Raw genomic sequence first — 15,854 nt, 5'->3', positions numbered from 1 at the left:
AACCCCTGTTTGTTGCTGCTATTTCAACACCGCAGGCAATTACATTGTTTTTTTTTTTTCCCCAAGAAAGTGAAGACCCATAAAAGCCCATTAGAACAAACTCCACTTGGCCTTTAGAGTGTTCACAATCATGTTACAATTAATTTGTTGATGGAGAACTTACCTCCAGTGTTCAAGGTTGAACACAGCTAATGTTGCCCTCTATCAACTCGATTCTGAATCAGAAGGTAATTTAAAAAAAAACAAAAAACCTCTTTGAACCCAGTGTTCTCTACTTTTCTTTCAAACTCCAGGGTTTGGAGTAGGGGAGTGGGGATTTGTCTGATAGGTCTACATTTGATTAGAGTGGGGAAGAGAGGCCAGGAGGGGAAGTGCTGCACAAAAGTGCATCTGGGGCTGGACCACTGAGATGCCGGGAGACGGAGGATGCCCAGGGGCCCACCAAGGACAGAAGGACGAGAGAACAGGCCTGTGCTCGGCACCGCGGAGCCGCGTGACACCCGCCCTCCGCCTCTGCAGAAGCCGTCCACAGAAAGGCACTTTCATCACGTTGAATGACGGGTCCTGGGCCCGAGGAAAGCATTTGTTTCAGAGTCTCCGCCAGAACAGACTATCTGCTTCTATACCCCAGCCACGGAGCCCAGGGCCCAGCCCAGCCGCACAGAACCTTTCTTTGTGATGGGGTCTGGCGTGATGTGACCTCAGCTCGCACCACACAGCCAGTGGTGCCCCACAAACACCACACACATGCACCCAGAGGCCAAGCAAACCCCAAAGAGAAAGTCCACAGTGGGTGGGAGGAGCTCTGTCATCTCCCAAGAGGAGGGAGGAGAGGAGTGAGATTCTTGAAAATACTTTCTGCCTCCTGTTGCAGCCTTCAGAAGCTAAGCCTTCCATCCTAGGTTTGACCAGTTCCAAGTCCAGGTCTTGCTAGAGTAGCAGAGCTGGATCCACTGTCAAGTAAGGCTCTGGGGCAGATGTAATCCGACCTGCACATCAGTGTGCCTGAGGGTGCTGTTGCAGCCTGCCAGCAACTCTCCAGGGGAAATGGCGGCCTGCGAGTGGCACCAGCCTCTGGCGATAGAGGCTGACAACTCCTCCCTGGTTGGAACCCCAAGGCTCTGGCCAGCTGAGCACACTACCAAGCAGGCCATGCCTGGAGAGGGCAGAGGCGGTCCTGCTGAACACCAGTGGCCGATCAGAGCAGCCACTGGGCCCAGGCGAGGACGTACTGCGTCTTCACAGTGGAAGCGTGTCTCACTGTTGGCAGACAGCCGGGGCCACCCTGTGGCTCTGGAATCCAGTCTCCATTCTCTCCCCTTCCCCACCTCCATTCCCACCCCTGCCTTTTTGCAATGTTTACTTAATAGTCCACATGGCCTGATGGAAAAGGTACAACTCATAAAATAAGCATCAAATGCTCATTACGGGCTCACCAGAAAAGTGGGGGCAGGAAAGTACAGAAAATTCAAGTCAGACAAACTCAGGTTCAAGTCCCAGCCTCCCTACTCCTGACGTGACCTGGCCAACTTACTTCGCCTCAGTTTCCTCTCTAGTACAAGGGGAATAATGCTGCTCACACCTCATAAAGCTGTAAAGATTTAAAATGCAACAACATATGTAAAACACATAGAGGGTACCTGACAACAGTAGCTAAATAAATATATTTCCTCTTAAGAGTCATATATGATGTAATAATAAAATAGATGTGATAATAGCCTAAGCTTAAAACTCTTCAGTGGGTCCACATTGCCTACAGGAGGAAACCCATCAATTTCTGCCAAACTCTGATCCAGCCTAACTTTTTAAGTCTCATCCCCATGCACCCTGTACCACTCTAAGCTGTTCATATGATTCCGGTCTTTATGCTTGTGTTTTGCTATTCCTTCTGCTTGTACAGCCCTGCACACTCTTCAGTCCTCAGAACCCAACCTGTCCAAGAAGCCTTCCTTAATTCTCCAATCCTCCTCCCCACCCACCGAAATCAGCAGTTTCAGGTGACTTTCTTCTGCGCTCGCATAGCATTTTTAAAGCACAAAACCCCCATGTGTATAATTACGCGTGCCTCTGCCTCCTCCCCGATTCTCAAAGATTCTCAGAGTCTTATGTATCCCGGTGACTCCAGTCCCTAGCAGTGCTTACCACGTAGTAAATGCTTAATACATGCATAAAAATATGAAAGAAAGAAACAACCAAATGAATGAAATTTAAGGAAATTAGAACTGGAAAACAAGAGACCGTCTTCTCTAGCACTGGATGGTCTACATGCAGTTAATCTGGATGGCAAATGTGAGGAGTGGCTTTTGCAGACTCGGACACAATTACTCACATTTCAACAACAGTGCCCAGTAACCGTGGTTTTTAATTCCTAGGGCTTCCACAGGGACCTTCCTACTCACCATGCCGGTGGTCACTAACCCTATAACCCCTTCTAGAAGAAATGCAGGAGATTCTACACACTCTTCCAGACATTTTGAAAAACATACTAGATAAAGATGGGAGCGTGGGACATGCCAGGGCTCTGCAATCAAATCATATCAAATGCTCGACAATTTTTTTTTAAACCCAGTGAAGTTGAAGGAAACGCGAAGACTGAGAGAATAAAGCTGTCCAGTTAAAAGGAGTCTTCCTGATCTCAAAAACATTAAGGGTTTAGATAGACTTGAAAGGAAAAGCTCACCAGTCTGTTACATTACCATGAATCACAGACACTGTGGGGACCTCTAGAAGTCATTTGATTCAATTTTTGGCCTCTCGGAAAAAAAGACCCCCACTGCACCACCTTCCAGGCTTGATTCAAATAGAGCTTCTCATGGCCAGAGACACCTCAGCTGTACCTGGTCACTTATTCCAAGCAGTTCTTTCTTATATACCTACATTTTATCTTGCTGATGCAGAAATACACAGCCATTTTCCCTCACACTTGCCTCAGCAGATATTTTAAAAAATTAAATCAGGTCCTCATCATCCCCCTGACAGTTTCCTGTCAAGGCAAAATGAGGTAGTCTTTATCGCTGCAAAATAAGTATGTTTGTGTTGTATTTATGGTGCCCAAAAAATGTCTGTTTATCATATCACAATAACGTCATCAGAGCCTAATTTTATTCCAAATAGTTTTCTTTGTGGCTCACTGTATAATTGAGCCTCAAGTTATCCACAGTTAGGGTGTCCACAAGAACCCCCCAGGGGCTGCCCATTTCTGACTTTTCATGTTATAGAAAAATCCAGACACTGAAAGGGACCCAAACTTCTCTAGTAAATAAAAACTCAAAGATTATTATTATTGTTTGTTAATCACAGGATTTTTAAAAAATGGAGTGCATCTATCTCCAATTATAACGTCCACTTAGAGAGAGAGGGTGAGTATGTATTTAAATGACCCCCATGCTTAGCACAGTACGTGGTAAGTACTATTTGGTTCTGATAAAGAAGGAGGAGAGAAAAAGTAGGAAATCCTGGCTTGTATGTGATGATTTTTATTACTTAAATAAAACCATGAGTCTGATAATAAAGGGGAAGGAGGTGTGACCAGGAGCAAACCAGAACGATACACTCCAGAAAGAAAGAGAAAATAGATTTAGACAGAAAAAGAAGCAAAAGAGCAGAAGTAGTGAGAAGATAAAAATTAGCACCAGATACAGACTCATAATATCAATTCAAAAGGAGCTCATGTTCAGGCATATTTTTTTGTCTTCAGTTTTCTACAATAAACTTACTGTGAAGACCTTCGAATGTAAGTGATGTCTGCAACTAGAATGTGAATAACCATACACCTCAGCAAGGAACAGCACGTACTGACGGGCGCCTCCCACACAGGTGGCCAGGGTCAGAATTAATCTAACAGATGTACCCACGGCTGATTTTCATGCATTTCAAAGAGTGAGGTTAGTCATCTCAGCCTCTAAAAGCAAGCAGATCTGATATGGCAAGGTGTTGGGGAGGGGGGTTGTTTTCATTTTTACTCTTTAAATCTAGTGCTGCCTGTAAAGGCAGCAGCATCAAGACCTTTGAAGGCACAACTCTGAAGGTGGCATTCAAATCTGAAAGCAAGGACTGGATGACAACCAGCAAAGCAGCAGGAGATGCCCCTCAGCTCTGTCCAGATGGCGAGCGCCCCAAAGGCAGGCTTCGTCCTGACCCCGATTTGAAAAGGCGAGATAGAGCAACGTGTAAACGGCTTCATCTCCCTGCTGTTATTTTGACACAAATCCTTCTGGGCCAAGGCCAGTCCCAGAGAACAGGACTGATCTCTAAGGCACAAATTTAGGCTTCAGGCTACCTGTGTGGAAGAACAAATGTCAGGCTCTGGGCAGGATGCTTGGAAGTGGGCTAGATGAGAGGGGTGCTGTGTAGCCAGAGCAACTCAGTAACCGGCAAGGTAACATGCCCTCAGGGTGCTGCAGAAGATTCCTGGGTGCTTCTTTCTGAAGAGACAGACGCACAAAATAAACCAAACAAAAACATACAGCTGGAGCATCAGAGTATTTACTTGTCTCCTGAGGAGGTACCACACCTGCAGCAGCATTTTAAAACCATCACAGAAATGGTGTGACCATGGCTTACCTGGCTTTTAAGCTTCTGGGTGATACAGCAACTCTGCCCAAAAGGTGGCAAAAGAAATAAAGAAATCTCCTTGGAAAAGAGGTACTGAGGGGTTAAATAACTTGCCTGACTGACATAGAGCAAATCAGGGCCAGAGCTCAGTTATAATTCAGTGTTTCCAATTAGCAGGCTTCTGCTTACGGTCAAGGTACATTGATTCCTAGGCTGCAAATATCACTTAAGTTTTCAATTACTCTGAGAGGCCCAGGAGGAAATAAAGAAATAGCACTTACCTTTGACAATCTGCTTCGCACACGCATTGTAAACCTGCTCTTGGGTCGTGCTGGGAGGCAGCACTCGGTCGAAGACATACGGCTTTCCTTGCTGAAAACAAAAGACCAAAGAAAGAAAAAGGCGGAGAAAACACATTAGACATTTAGGGGCAAAAAAAGCACTAATTTTAGCAGTTAGACCATAGGCACCAAATCACCAACCCTACTCTGTAAGGCTGTTCCTCTCCAAGACTAGGGGAATTTTACAGCGTGAACCACACCTACATGGTGTGTGCATGTGTCGTGTGTGGAGAATCTGAGAGGAGGAAAAAATGTGTTTTTTTTTTTCTTTTCATTAGAAGCACTTTTTCTGGTGAGAGGTAGGTTGACACTTCATTCATTTAAACAAATATTTAGTTATCGAGAGCTTCTTCGGAGCCAGGCAGAGACCAGATGCTAACCAAATCAGACAACAGTCCCTCCTTGAGAGCATTCAGTCCAGTGTGACAGGTAGCTAATAACAAGAAAGCAAACACACAGGAAAATGCAACAGGCCCAAGTATAAAGTCACAGGACAGAGGGCATGAGAGAGGCAAAAGAAGGCCCCGTGAAGAAGGACCAGTTAAGTGGATCTTTAAAGGACCAGACAGGTTGGGCACATGAAGAACAAGAAAGAATATTCCAGGCAAAAGGAGGAGCAGACAGGAAAGGGCCTGGGTGCTCAAGAAACTAGAGGGTGTAGAAGAGGAGACAAGAAAGGAAATGGGGAGGCGGTCCCTGCAGGACACTCAGCCACGGTAATGTGCAGAATTTTTCTCAATGGCAGAGGCCGCGATCAGATTTAAGAAGCTGCTCTTAATAGAAAGATAGCATTGCTTTGTATCCCAGATTATTCTAGTGTTTTCTTCACATGCATAAGTGATGCCTTAACTGGGTGGGGACTTTAGAGGTAAAGGGGGACCTCGGTCTAGTAAATCAAGTGCTTTCCTCCCAGTGTGGGCTCTTGGGATGTCTGACGCTGGACCACTGGGGATTTGCGGAGGTAACTGTCATTGGGGAGGGAGAGGTTCTGCTGTTGTGCTGCCACAGTGACTCCCGCCGCTCAACGCTCAACAGCAGCTCCTGGGCGTTTACGTGCCAGGCACCGCGCTGAGCACTGGGACCGGGGTGGGGAGGACAGAGGCAGCCTCGTCCCGGGCAGAGCCCCCCATCACACACCTCCTCCCCACCAATGCTGCCCGGGCAGCCCTTCATCCCCACTTTCCCCAAGCGCAGAAGAGAGGACAGGACAAGAGAAGGGAGGAAAGAGGAGGACCCGGAGCCTCCTTCACTCCCACCTCGCACCTCCTCCACGTGGCTCTGGACACCAGGAACCACCCAAGGACTGACACCTCGGAAGGATAACCGCCCATGGGGGATCCAAGGACAAGGCTTGTTACATCCTATAAGCGTCACACAAAGGGAAGCACACAGCTGTCAGACTGACTTCACGTCTCACTCACGACCGTGGCCAAGTTGCACGTTGGTAAGGTCCTGTGCGTTAGGGCGAGGCTCGCGCTTCAGTCTTTGAAAATATGATTGTGCGAACCAGATAAATGAGCCACCTGCAGTGTGGTTCTCAGAAAAACATGGAGAATTTTGAGATATCATCAAATTTTGTTTTTATACAAAGCAGCAGAACCAGCCATTACATTAAAATTATGGAAAGGAATTATTTCCTGATGTTTTGTTCCCAGCAAGTCTCATTCAATCCGTGAACCAGGTATTTGGCTGAATAACCAAGAGAATATTCCTCACCATAATCTATTCCCAACGATCGGCCCACTACGTTCTTATTATTAGCTTTATCTATTTGTAAAATTCAACTAAATGTCATCAGGGTAAAAGGTCAGAATAAACATTTACAGAGTTTCCTTTGTCATCAACTAACCTTCTGGAAAGAAAACGCAGCTTCGCTTCATTTAAAAGAAATCCATTATTTCTCCAAACTTGCTGAGAATCACCAAAATAAACCCTGTTTACAGCATGATCCTGCTTAGGTTTTGGAGAAAATGCACTTGACACGGCAGAGGAAATGACCTATGAAATTAGAGTAAATGGTACAAAAAATAGGGCTCCCCAATTTTGCTCTTTAAGATGTTTGTTGGAATGCATTAAACTTTCACCTTAAGAGAGGTAGAAAGCAAGAAATCTCTACTCTTCATTTAACTAACATCACATTTATCAAGTAACAAAGCATAATACAATTTTCCATAAGCTGAAGTTAACTCCCAAATAGAAACTGTCTTTGAGAAACATAAAATTCAGAAAGTGATTTGTTATGAGACTCATCCTGTCAAGATTAGAACATAAATTAGTTAAAAAGTAAGCATTTTAATGGGTCTTTTCCTGCACTGAGTTAGTCATAGGTTTTTATCTTAGGTGAAGCTTGAATTCCTGGAATTAGAATTTAGAGTTAGAAAGTAGTTACTGATTATTTTCAAGAACTGACCTGCGGCATTGCTGTGCCAGCTGTATATACAACTGCCATCAGGCAACAACAAGAAACCAATCAGTCTCTGCTCTTTTGGCAATGGTAAGAAGGTCTCACAAACACCGGTCAAGACTTCAGCAGAGAGACCCCCACAAGGAGACAAGAGTCTCACTGTTTCTGATCCCACTCTGCCTGAGGGTTTCTGGGGGCAGTTACTGGGCCCAGCGTGTTCCAGTTATCACTAGGTTTGCAGCTGCAGAATAAATTTTTGGATTTACATTTTAATATGGGTGCTGGGTGCTAACACTGGAAACTGAGTGACAAGGTCACCATTTACTCCTCCTGGAGATACTTTCCTTTCCAGGCATCTATTCAGCACATGATCCTCCAAGAACTCTCTGGCTACTCTGTGTTCTCTGCTGACGTCTCCTCCAGACTTCTAAATGACAGCATGTCCCGGATCCAGACCTCAGCCTCCTCTCTGTCTACATTCTTGACCTTCATATAATTCAATTGAAAATTTCAGCCTTCAAATCTCATTTAAGCTCCAGATTGCATACTGGACATTTCCACTTGGATGTCTGTTAACCATTTCAAACTTAACTGGCCAAAAAAGAACCACCAAGCCCTCTACATCTGAGGAAGAATTGCATCACCAATCACCTAGCTACTCAGGCCAAATCAGTGTGTCCCACAGATTCCGCATCCAAAATATATCCCAAACTCTATCACATCTCACCACCTATGTCATATGACCTCAGTCCAAGCCATCATCATTTCTCATCAAGACAACAGCTATAGCCCCCTGACTGGCCTCCCTGCCTCCATTCTTGTTCCTAACAATCCGATTTCCACTTAGCAGCCAGAGTGAGCTTTCTAGAACTATAAATCAAATGATATTTTCTCCCTTAAAAACTTCCAAAGGCTCCTATTATACTCAGACTAGACCCTCTTCAACCTCAGCTCCCTGCATTCTCCTCCATCTTACTACAGTGTAGTCCACTGGACTTCCTTCTCTTACCATGCCTAGTCCTCAGCTCAGAGCCTTTGCTCGTAACTCTTCCTTCTTCTTGGAATTCTCTCACTGCTCATCTTCACCTGGCTCACCACAAATCTTCATTGGCTGTCTCTTTATCACTCTCTGGATGTCAACTCCAATTTCTCCTCTTTTGAGGGCTTCCATGACCCTAACGAATGTAGCCCCCTCAACCTTGGCATCACATCACCCTATTTGGTTTGCTCCATAGCAATTACTATGTGACCCATCCTCAACCAATCAAATGGACCACTACAATGAAAGCCTCTAACCAGCTAAGCCAGAAGCCATATAAATGCCAAGACCTAATTGCACATTATGCAAACCTGCTGCAATTTATGAAAGGAATCTGGATGGGACACACACTCCACATCCATTACTACTGAAAATGAAGCTACCCAGCTTTGCCATGAATGCCTCTAGCAGAGCAGGGCTAATTGCATGGGAGCACTGTAGCTAAATAACTTACTAGGATCACATACAAAATTAACAGTAGATGGTTCTTATATTTTTACAGTTAAAATTTAAAAAAAAATCAAACCACCAGAACTCTTATCAAGTTGTTGAGAGCAAAGTGTCTGTGAACCATATGGCCTGTCTATGAATACATTTCTTCCTCAGCCTGGAAGGAATATTACTCTGGGAGACAGAGGAAAGCAAAAGACCCACTTAAAGATTTAGAAAATGGGCACCAGGAGGGATGTTAAGGAAACTGAAATTAATTATACCCAAGAAGAGATAATCAAGAGGTAATCTAATAACAATCTCTAAGATCAACCAAGGGTTGTGACCAAAGGGAGCCAGTGACTTAAATAATTTTTCTTCTATTTTTACTAAGAAAGAAAAAAAAAGAAAAGAAGAAAATAAAAAGACAAGCTTCCCCAGCAAGATTTTAAACTCATTCTGTGGAATTACCTTCAGACACTGAGGAGTATTAGGAAGAGGAACTGATTACTGAGAACAAACACTAACTCTCCGTCTCGGGTGTTCGTGTGACTTCATTCCTCAAAGCACAGAAGGTGACAAGTTCTTCCTGTGCTAGCCACCTTCCCACTGCTGTCCACCAACACTATCACCAACTACTGTGATCCGAATCCTTTTATATTTTATGTCATTTAATTCTCACAGTAACTCCATGAGGGAGGTATGGTCATCCCCATTTCACCAACTGGAAAACTCATGTGCCCGGTCACATTATCAGCTCTCTTACTTTGGAGAAATAACTTTAAGTTTTTGATTTCGAGTGTTCTTCCCTTACACCATGCTGTTATCCTAAGCAGCTAATGATCTACTGGAAAAGTAGGAGACACGGAACAGCAAACGCTGGGACTAACATGAAAGATTGAAATAAAGATCAGTGAGGCCGCAAAAGACAGCCCTACTATAGTTTACAGGAGTCAAGACAGTGTGAACCATGAAGATGGGACTGACATGAACCAAATGAGGAAGGAAAGGCTTATGACCAGGGAAGAAGGGCAAGACTGGCAAGAAGCATGGTGGGCATGCACATGGCGAGCCTTCCTTGCAACAGAAGGAATTAAAAACAAGCAAAGCCCTACCAGAGGCGAGGAAAAGACAGATGTGAAAAGATGGTGTTATTAAGAAAAAATCTAGAATTTTTCAGAACCAAAAAATCCTTCAAGGCCATCCAAACCCAAAAATGTGTTTTACAAATAATTATAAACTTGAGATTGGGAGAGGGCCAATGACTCATAGAAATTCACCCAGCCCATTAGGTAGGTAGCAGATCTGTGCCTAGAATGAGGACCTCCTGGCTCCCTGTCCAGCCTTCTAAAAGTTCTGGCTTCTAATCAGTTGCTCTCTCTGAACATCAAGGAAACAACAAGCGTGGGCCTCCGATACTTATTTCCCTGCTTTTCTCCCAATCAGTTTTAAATTATTTCTAAGTACACAGTTGACTAGTTCAACAAAGAGTCCTTGCTATGAGAGCTGGAGCAATGCAGCAGGAGAACGAAAACCACAGCCTCTCAGAGTTAATGTGAACTTAGGAGTCGGTCAGTCCAACCTCCTCTCAAAATACCACTCTCATCTCCATGGCCCTGAGACACGACTGGGGACCTGCTCGAAACTCAACTAGCTCTGTTAGAAAGTTGTGTCTTTGTATTGACTTAAAATCTGCCTCCCTAAAGCATGAGACCTGGCGCTGTCCTCCAGAACAAGACGGACCAAGGCAGGAGAGACCTGCCGACATCTACCCAGCAGCTGTTTCACTTTGGAAGCTAAGTGTTCAACGTCCAAATCTCTCTTCTCTGAGAAAGACAGATGTACTTCCTTCTTAAAAGATGTATGGATTTGTCTTTACTTGAAGGACTCCAAAGATGTCCAAGGTTAAGCCATCGGTAAAGCATTATATTAGCTTGCACGAGAATAAATTAAATAAGATAAACTCATAAACCATAAAGAGCTTTGCTACCGATCTGAAAGAATGTTTCCAAAACATTAAAAAGCAGGAAGTCCTTGGGTTAAGGTTGATACTCATTTTTTATCAACACAGATATTCTGCCAGAAGAAGTTTTGTTCTGCGTTTACTGAAATATAATTCACATACCATGAAATTTACCCCTTTAATAAAAGGATAACAATTCAGTGATTGTCGGAACATTCACAAAGGGTTGTGCAACCATCACCACATCTTAATTCCAGAGCATGTTCATCACCTCCAAAAAGAGACTGTACCCATTACTAGTCACCTTCTCCCCCTTCCCATTCCCCTAGCTCCAGGCAACTGCTTCCTGTCTTTATAGATGTGCCTGTTCTGGAATCGTATAATGTAGCTTTTTGTGACTGGTTTCAATGTTTTCAAAGTTCATCCCTGTTGAAGCATAAATCAGTACTTTACTCACTCTCATGACTGAATAATATTCCATTGTGTAGATTTACCACATTTCACGTATCCACTCACCAACGGACGGACATTTGAGTTGTTTCCATTTTTTGGCTATTATGAATCTTGCTATGAACATTCATGCAGAAGTTTTTATGTAGACATTTGTTTTCATTTCTCCTGGGTATATAACTAGGAATGGAATTTCTGGGTGATAAAATAACTCTATGTTTAACTTTTTGAAGAACGGACAAACTATTTTCCATGCAGTTGTACTATTTTACATCCCCACCAGCAGTGTATCAGTTTCTCCATATCCTTGCCAACATCTGCGATTGTCTGTTTTCTTTATCTCAGTCATCCTAGTGGGGATGCAGTGTATTTCTTAGTGCTATTGATTTGCATCGAGAAATGTTTTTCAATTGACACTTACATCATAAAATTTATTTCAACATAAATTATGGATATGGAGATGTTCCCAGGTGTTATAACACATTGTTCTGCTGTAACATTTATAAAATGGCCCAGAATGAAAGAATCATCTTATGTTATACTATAAGTTATACACATCCACATGCTTGAAGAAAGAGAACAGTAGACCAGGAGGGAGGTACTTATAAAAGGGATTTATAATAGGGTTTCTGCACTCCTCACTCCAGGAGCCAAGACTGAATGTTGACCAAAGGCAGCCTACCAAAATATGGTGGAAATGAACCCAAATCTACTTGGGTATAATTCCTATTTCCCTGATGCTCAGTTTCCTCATCTGTAAAACAGAGCCAATAATATCCACAGTGCAGACCTCCTGTGAGGATCAGATCTGCTCACACAAATAAAGGATCTAGTGCGGTGCTGGGGTTACAGCAGATGCTCCATACATGGTCAGTGTCGTTCTATTAATTTAAAAAATTGAGCCAACTTACACCGGGCATTTGTATTACACCAAACTGACTGAGCTGCGCCCCTTTAAAGGAAGGGACGCTAATGAGTGACAATCACTCACAATGTACCAGCTCGGAGACCCGGCATGCTGGTGCCCTTACCACACCCAAGTGCCAAATCACACCTCGGGCATCCAGGCCCCTTGGGCTGCGACTCGTAGCGCTCAGCTCCACGGAGCATGAGGCCCATTTCATTTCCAGGGATCCTCAAAAGAATTACTCTGTTCCAAGGCCATCCTCTACACTCTTTAAAAATGAAGAAAATGCCCACGCTCCGCTACGAAGCCTGCTCAGGAAAGGGGAAGAGCTGTGTGCGGCACAGGCACCCGCCGAGTCAGCAGCTTCGCTGTCACAACTCTGGGTGGAGCCTCTGGAAACGTCTGTGATTACACCAACTGCAAACCTAACGCAGATGCTTCCAGGGTCCTGATTACACCCTCAGTCTTCACCATTTCCATGCACGCTGGCCCGACCTCCAGCACCTGTGTCTCTTTGCCCGAGGGCTTTTTTTTGGCGTCTGAGCCCTCTGTCCCCTGCAGCAGGCCTTCAGGAGGACCTTCCCAGCACCAACCCCGCCAAGCAGTCCTCAACCGATGGGTGACAGGAATTGGGAATAAATACTTTGGCTCCCTCTCTAGGGCTGGAAGTGGAGGGGATGACAGTCAAGTATTCCAAACTGGCTCCTAGGCTCCCCCACGGGGATGAAAACTCCCATTGCCTGAGGTGATAACATGCTCCATATCGGTTTCCTTCCCTTCCCCAACGGCATTCCCCATCTTCAGCACTGTGTCCAGGATTCGCCCCCCAAGAAACTTGAACTTGAACCCCTTCTTAGTGTCTGCCTCTGGGAAGGCCCAACACAAGGCAAGAGCCCAGACGTTCTGCTCTTTCACTCAGTAGGTAGGTCCTAAGAGATTCAGGATGTGCTGAGTCACTGTCCAATATGGAGCTTTCGAATTTGGTTGATGCCAGATAGGGGGTGGCAGAAATGGAAATCCTTATTAAAATTTAACAAGCTGTGGGCCTGGGACACTCTCCTGGAAAAAGAGGTGCCTTTTTCTTCATGAAAGGGTGCCAATCACTTGCCAAGCCTCAGGCCCATGGGGTCACATCCACCCAGAGGGTCACCAATTTTGAGCTTACACAGAGGAGGGCCACAGCTCCTGAGGGCCCTGACCTGGCAGAGTGCCTCGTACACCTTGGTACAGGGCAGGTGCTCTTGATAAAAGTCTACTGGTGGTGACAATGACAACCAAGACCTAAGATGATCACCAGGGAGGTTAGAGGCAGGGGCCAGGACGCCATGAAATGGTGCTGAGGTGCTGGAGGGAGGGCGGGAACCCATCCTCACTAGCTCTCTCCAGCATGTCAGAAACATGGCTTGTTGCTGACCATTCTTGTCCCCCATCTCCTAGATCTTAGTAGCCACGGAGTCGTCCCGTCTCTTTCTGCATCCCTTTACTCCTCTTTACCCGTAACCTACCCTCCCATGGACCTGGAACTGGCCTGCAAATTCCCAAAGCATAAAGACACCCCACTGTGCAAAAGTGTCCCATACCTGGCAGGGACCAGCTCCTTCCTGTCAGTTATATCCTCTCCTGGGTCCATCAATCAGCAAATGTAGCCTCATAAGGAGACCCTAAGGCCAATCAGCCTGATCCCCCTATCAGCTCAGCCCTCGAGCTCCACCTTCTCCTCACTGCTCCACTGCCAGCCCCTCTCCCCCACCATCTACACGGGGATGACTCTGTGACCAGGGATATAAATGCTAAGCCAGAGCCGGGTCCCGACGTTCCCATCTCCCTCCCCACACTGGCTCTGTCCCCCAAGCAAGGCCGCTAGTGCCAGTTCTGGGCAAAGCCAAGGCTGTTCTCAAGAGCGGCTGCAATGAAACCGACGTCCGTGAAGCAGCAGTTGGCTTCCACTGGAGTTGCCAAGGCAATGCCACACTGCACGTCTTGAGAATGAACAAAGGCAACACACGAGAATAGATCTTGTAAGCCTTCGTCCTACAGGAAACCAGCCTCTAATTCTTTCCTTTCTGCCAAAAATCCTGCTGTGTGGACACACAAGGACTGTCAAGATCGCAGACAGCCATGGAAAAACACCCTGGAAAGGTAAACCACCCACGTGATAATGAAGAAATTCAGAATTACTGCCTGGCTAATGGGCAAGATGGAGACAGAAGTGTTACTTTTGTTAGAGAAATTAATGGAATCCGTGTTTCACAAATCAGGCTCTCATTTGTATGCAATTTTCATTTCATACAAAAATACAATGAACTCCCCCATCTCCAGTCTTCGCTCTTTAACAGTTTCGTACCCTAATCTACTAAGACATACGGATTAGGAGTCAGAGGAACTGGTTCTACTCCAGGACCCCACCTCCTCCCCCCGCCCCACCATGTACTTTGTGACCTTAAACTATTTACCTATATTTTCCAGGCCTCCTACTCTCTGTAAAGTGAAAGATTGGTTCTTTCCAGCTCTTCTATGTTGTAGTAATAATGAGGATCACAGGGGTTCTGGAATTTTCCCCTTAAGAGTGGCTTCTGTCTGGACTACATACAGCATGAGAGAAGGTAATCTTTAAGCTCGAGTCAGCTCAATGTTCTATGTACTCAGAGAAATGAATAAAAATTGCTGCTGTAATTATTTCAGGAAACTTGATTTTCTGCCAAGTCAAGTCTGGGGAAGAAAACCCAAACCTTTCTCACTGGTAAGGAGGTGAAAGCTGTTTCACTGAAGGTAGGATTTATTTTGCCCTTCTTTCTGGAGCACGTAACCCTGGAGGCAGCTCCCTGGCCAAGCACTGGGCAGTCCAGTCAAACTGCCACTCTGCAAACCTCTCCCAGTGATGCCAAGACTCACAGTGGCACCTCCAACACCACAGAAGACACATGGTAGCACACGGACAGTTCTCTTCCCTTTAGTTAAAAACGGAAATACAAAAACTTTTGCCCAGAACTTCTCTTGGCTAAGTATGGTGCATAAGAGGCTTTTGATAAACATTCACTGCACATATTTACCACAAATAGAGCTACTTTTCTATTAATTTTTTCACTATTCAGAAGCAGCTTCCAAAATTATAATTTTCCAAAATATCAGACAGCAATTTTGCATTTACGGTATGTTCAGCTCCCTCATCTCCATTTGTTCCTCATGATTTTGGGGGCTGGGGAGGAATGTTACCTTCCCTTTCTGGAGAATAACTTCCCACGACCATGTGGAAAGTAGCAATTTAAGCTGAGACTAGGATCCATAATTTCTGGTTCCCAGCCAAGCCTTCCACCCATAACACCATATTGCGTCTTTTCATGGATCCTCCAAGAGCATATTTAACCTCCAACTATAGGTTTTCTAAGAATTCCCTGCATTTGGGTTTAGATCATGACGCAGTATAATCCAGAGAGCAATGGCTTGTTTTTCCATATTACTGAAAAAAATAACTCCCATAAATTACAGGAAAAAATATCCCATAAAATAGAATAACTACATTAACCCAAACTAAACCAGCAACAATTGTTCCGTTCAAGGTAGCTAGGTCACGGTTCATGTCTAGGGTACCAACCCCATTCGATTAGAGTGCATTAGCACCATGAAGGGGAGCTGCTCTTGGCAAACTCTGAACAGCTCTTCCACAGCCAGCTAAGTCTAGGATGGACGGGCTGGGACTCAGGCTACCGAAGGCTCATGTATCTCAGTCCAATAAGACTACATCCTCGTCTAGGACGAGGGAAGTCTGA

The 15,854-nt window shown here is 45.0% G+C and overlaps 1 protein-coding gene across 1 annotated transcript in view; it reads right to left on the bottom strand.

Annotated features, from left to right (window-relative positions):
- Positions 1-15,854, bottom strand: part of KIF5C (kinesin family member 5C) — a 147,162-nt gene that overhangs the window by 93,479 nt on the left and 37,829 nt on the right. Inside the window, exon 2 of the mRNA XM_032479416.1 lies at positions 4,836-4,926. Within this exon, the coding sequence (XP_032335307.1) occupies positions 4,836-4,926 (91 nt within the window). The remainder of the gene's footprint in view (positions 1-4,835; positions 4,927-15,854) is intronic.

Source organism: Camelus ferus, chromosome 5, assembly GCF_009834535.1.
Source record: "Camelus ferus isolate YT-003-E chromosome 5, BCGSAC_Cfer_1.0, whole genome shotgun sequence".
Classification (NCBI taxonomy): domain Eukaryota; kingdom Metazoa; phylum Chordata; class Mammalia; order Artiodactyla; family Camelidae; genus Camelus; species Camelus ferus.
Note: the sequence above shows the minus strand (reverse complement) of the source record. Positions and strands in the feature narration are given on the sequence as shown.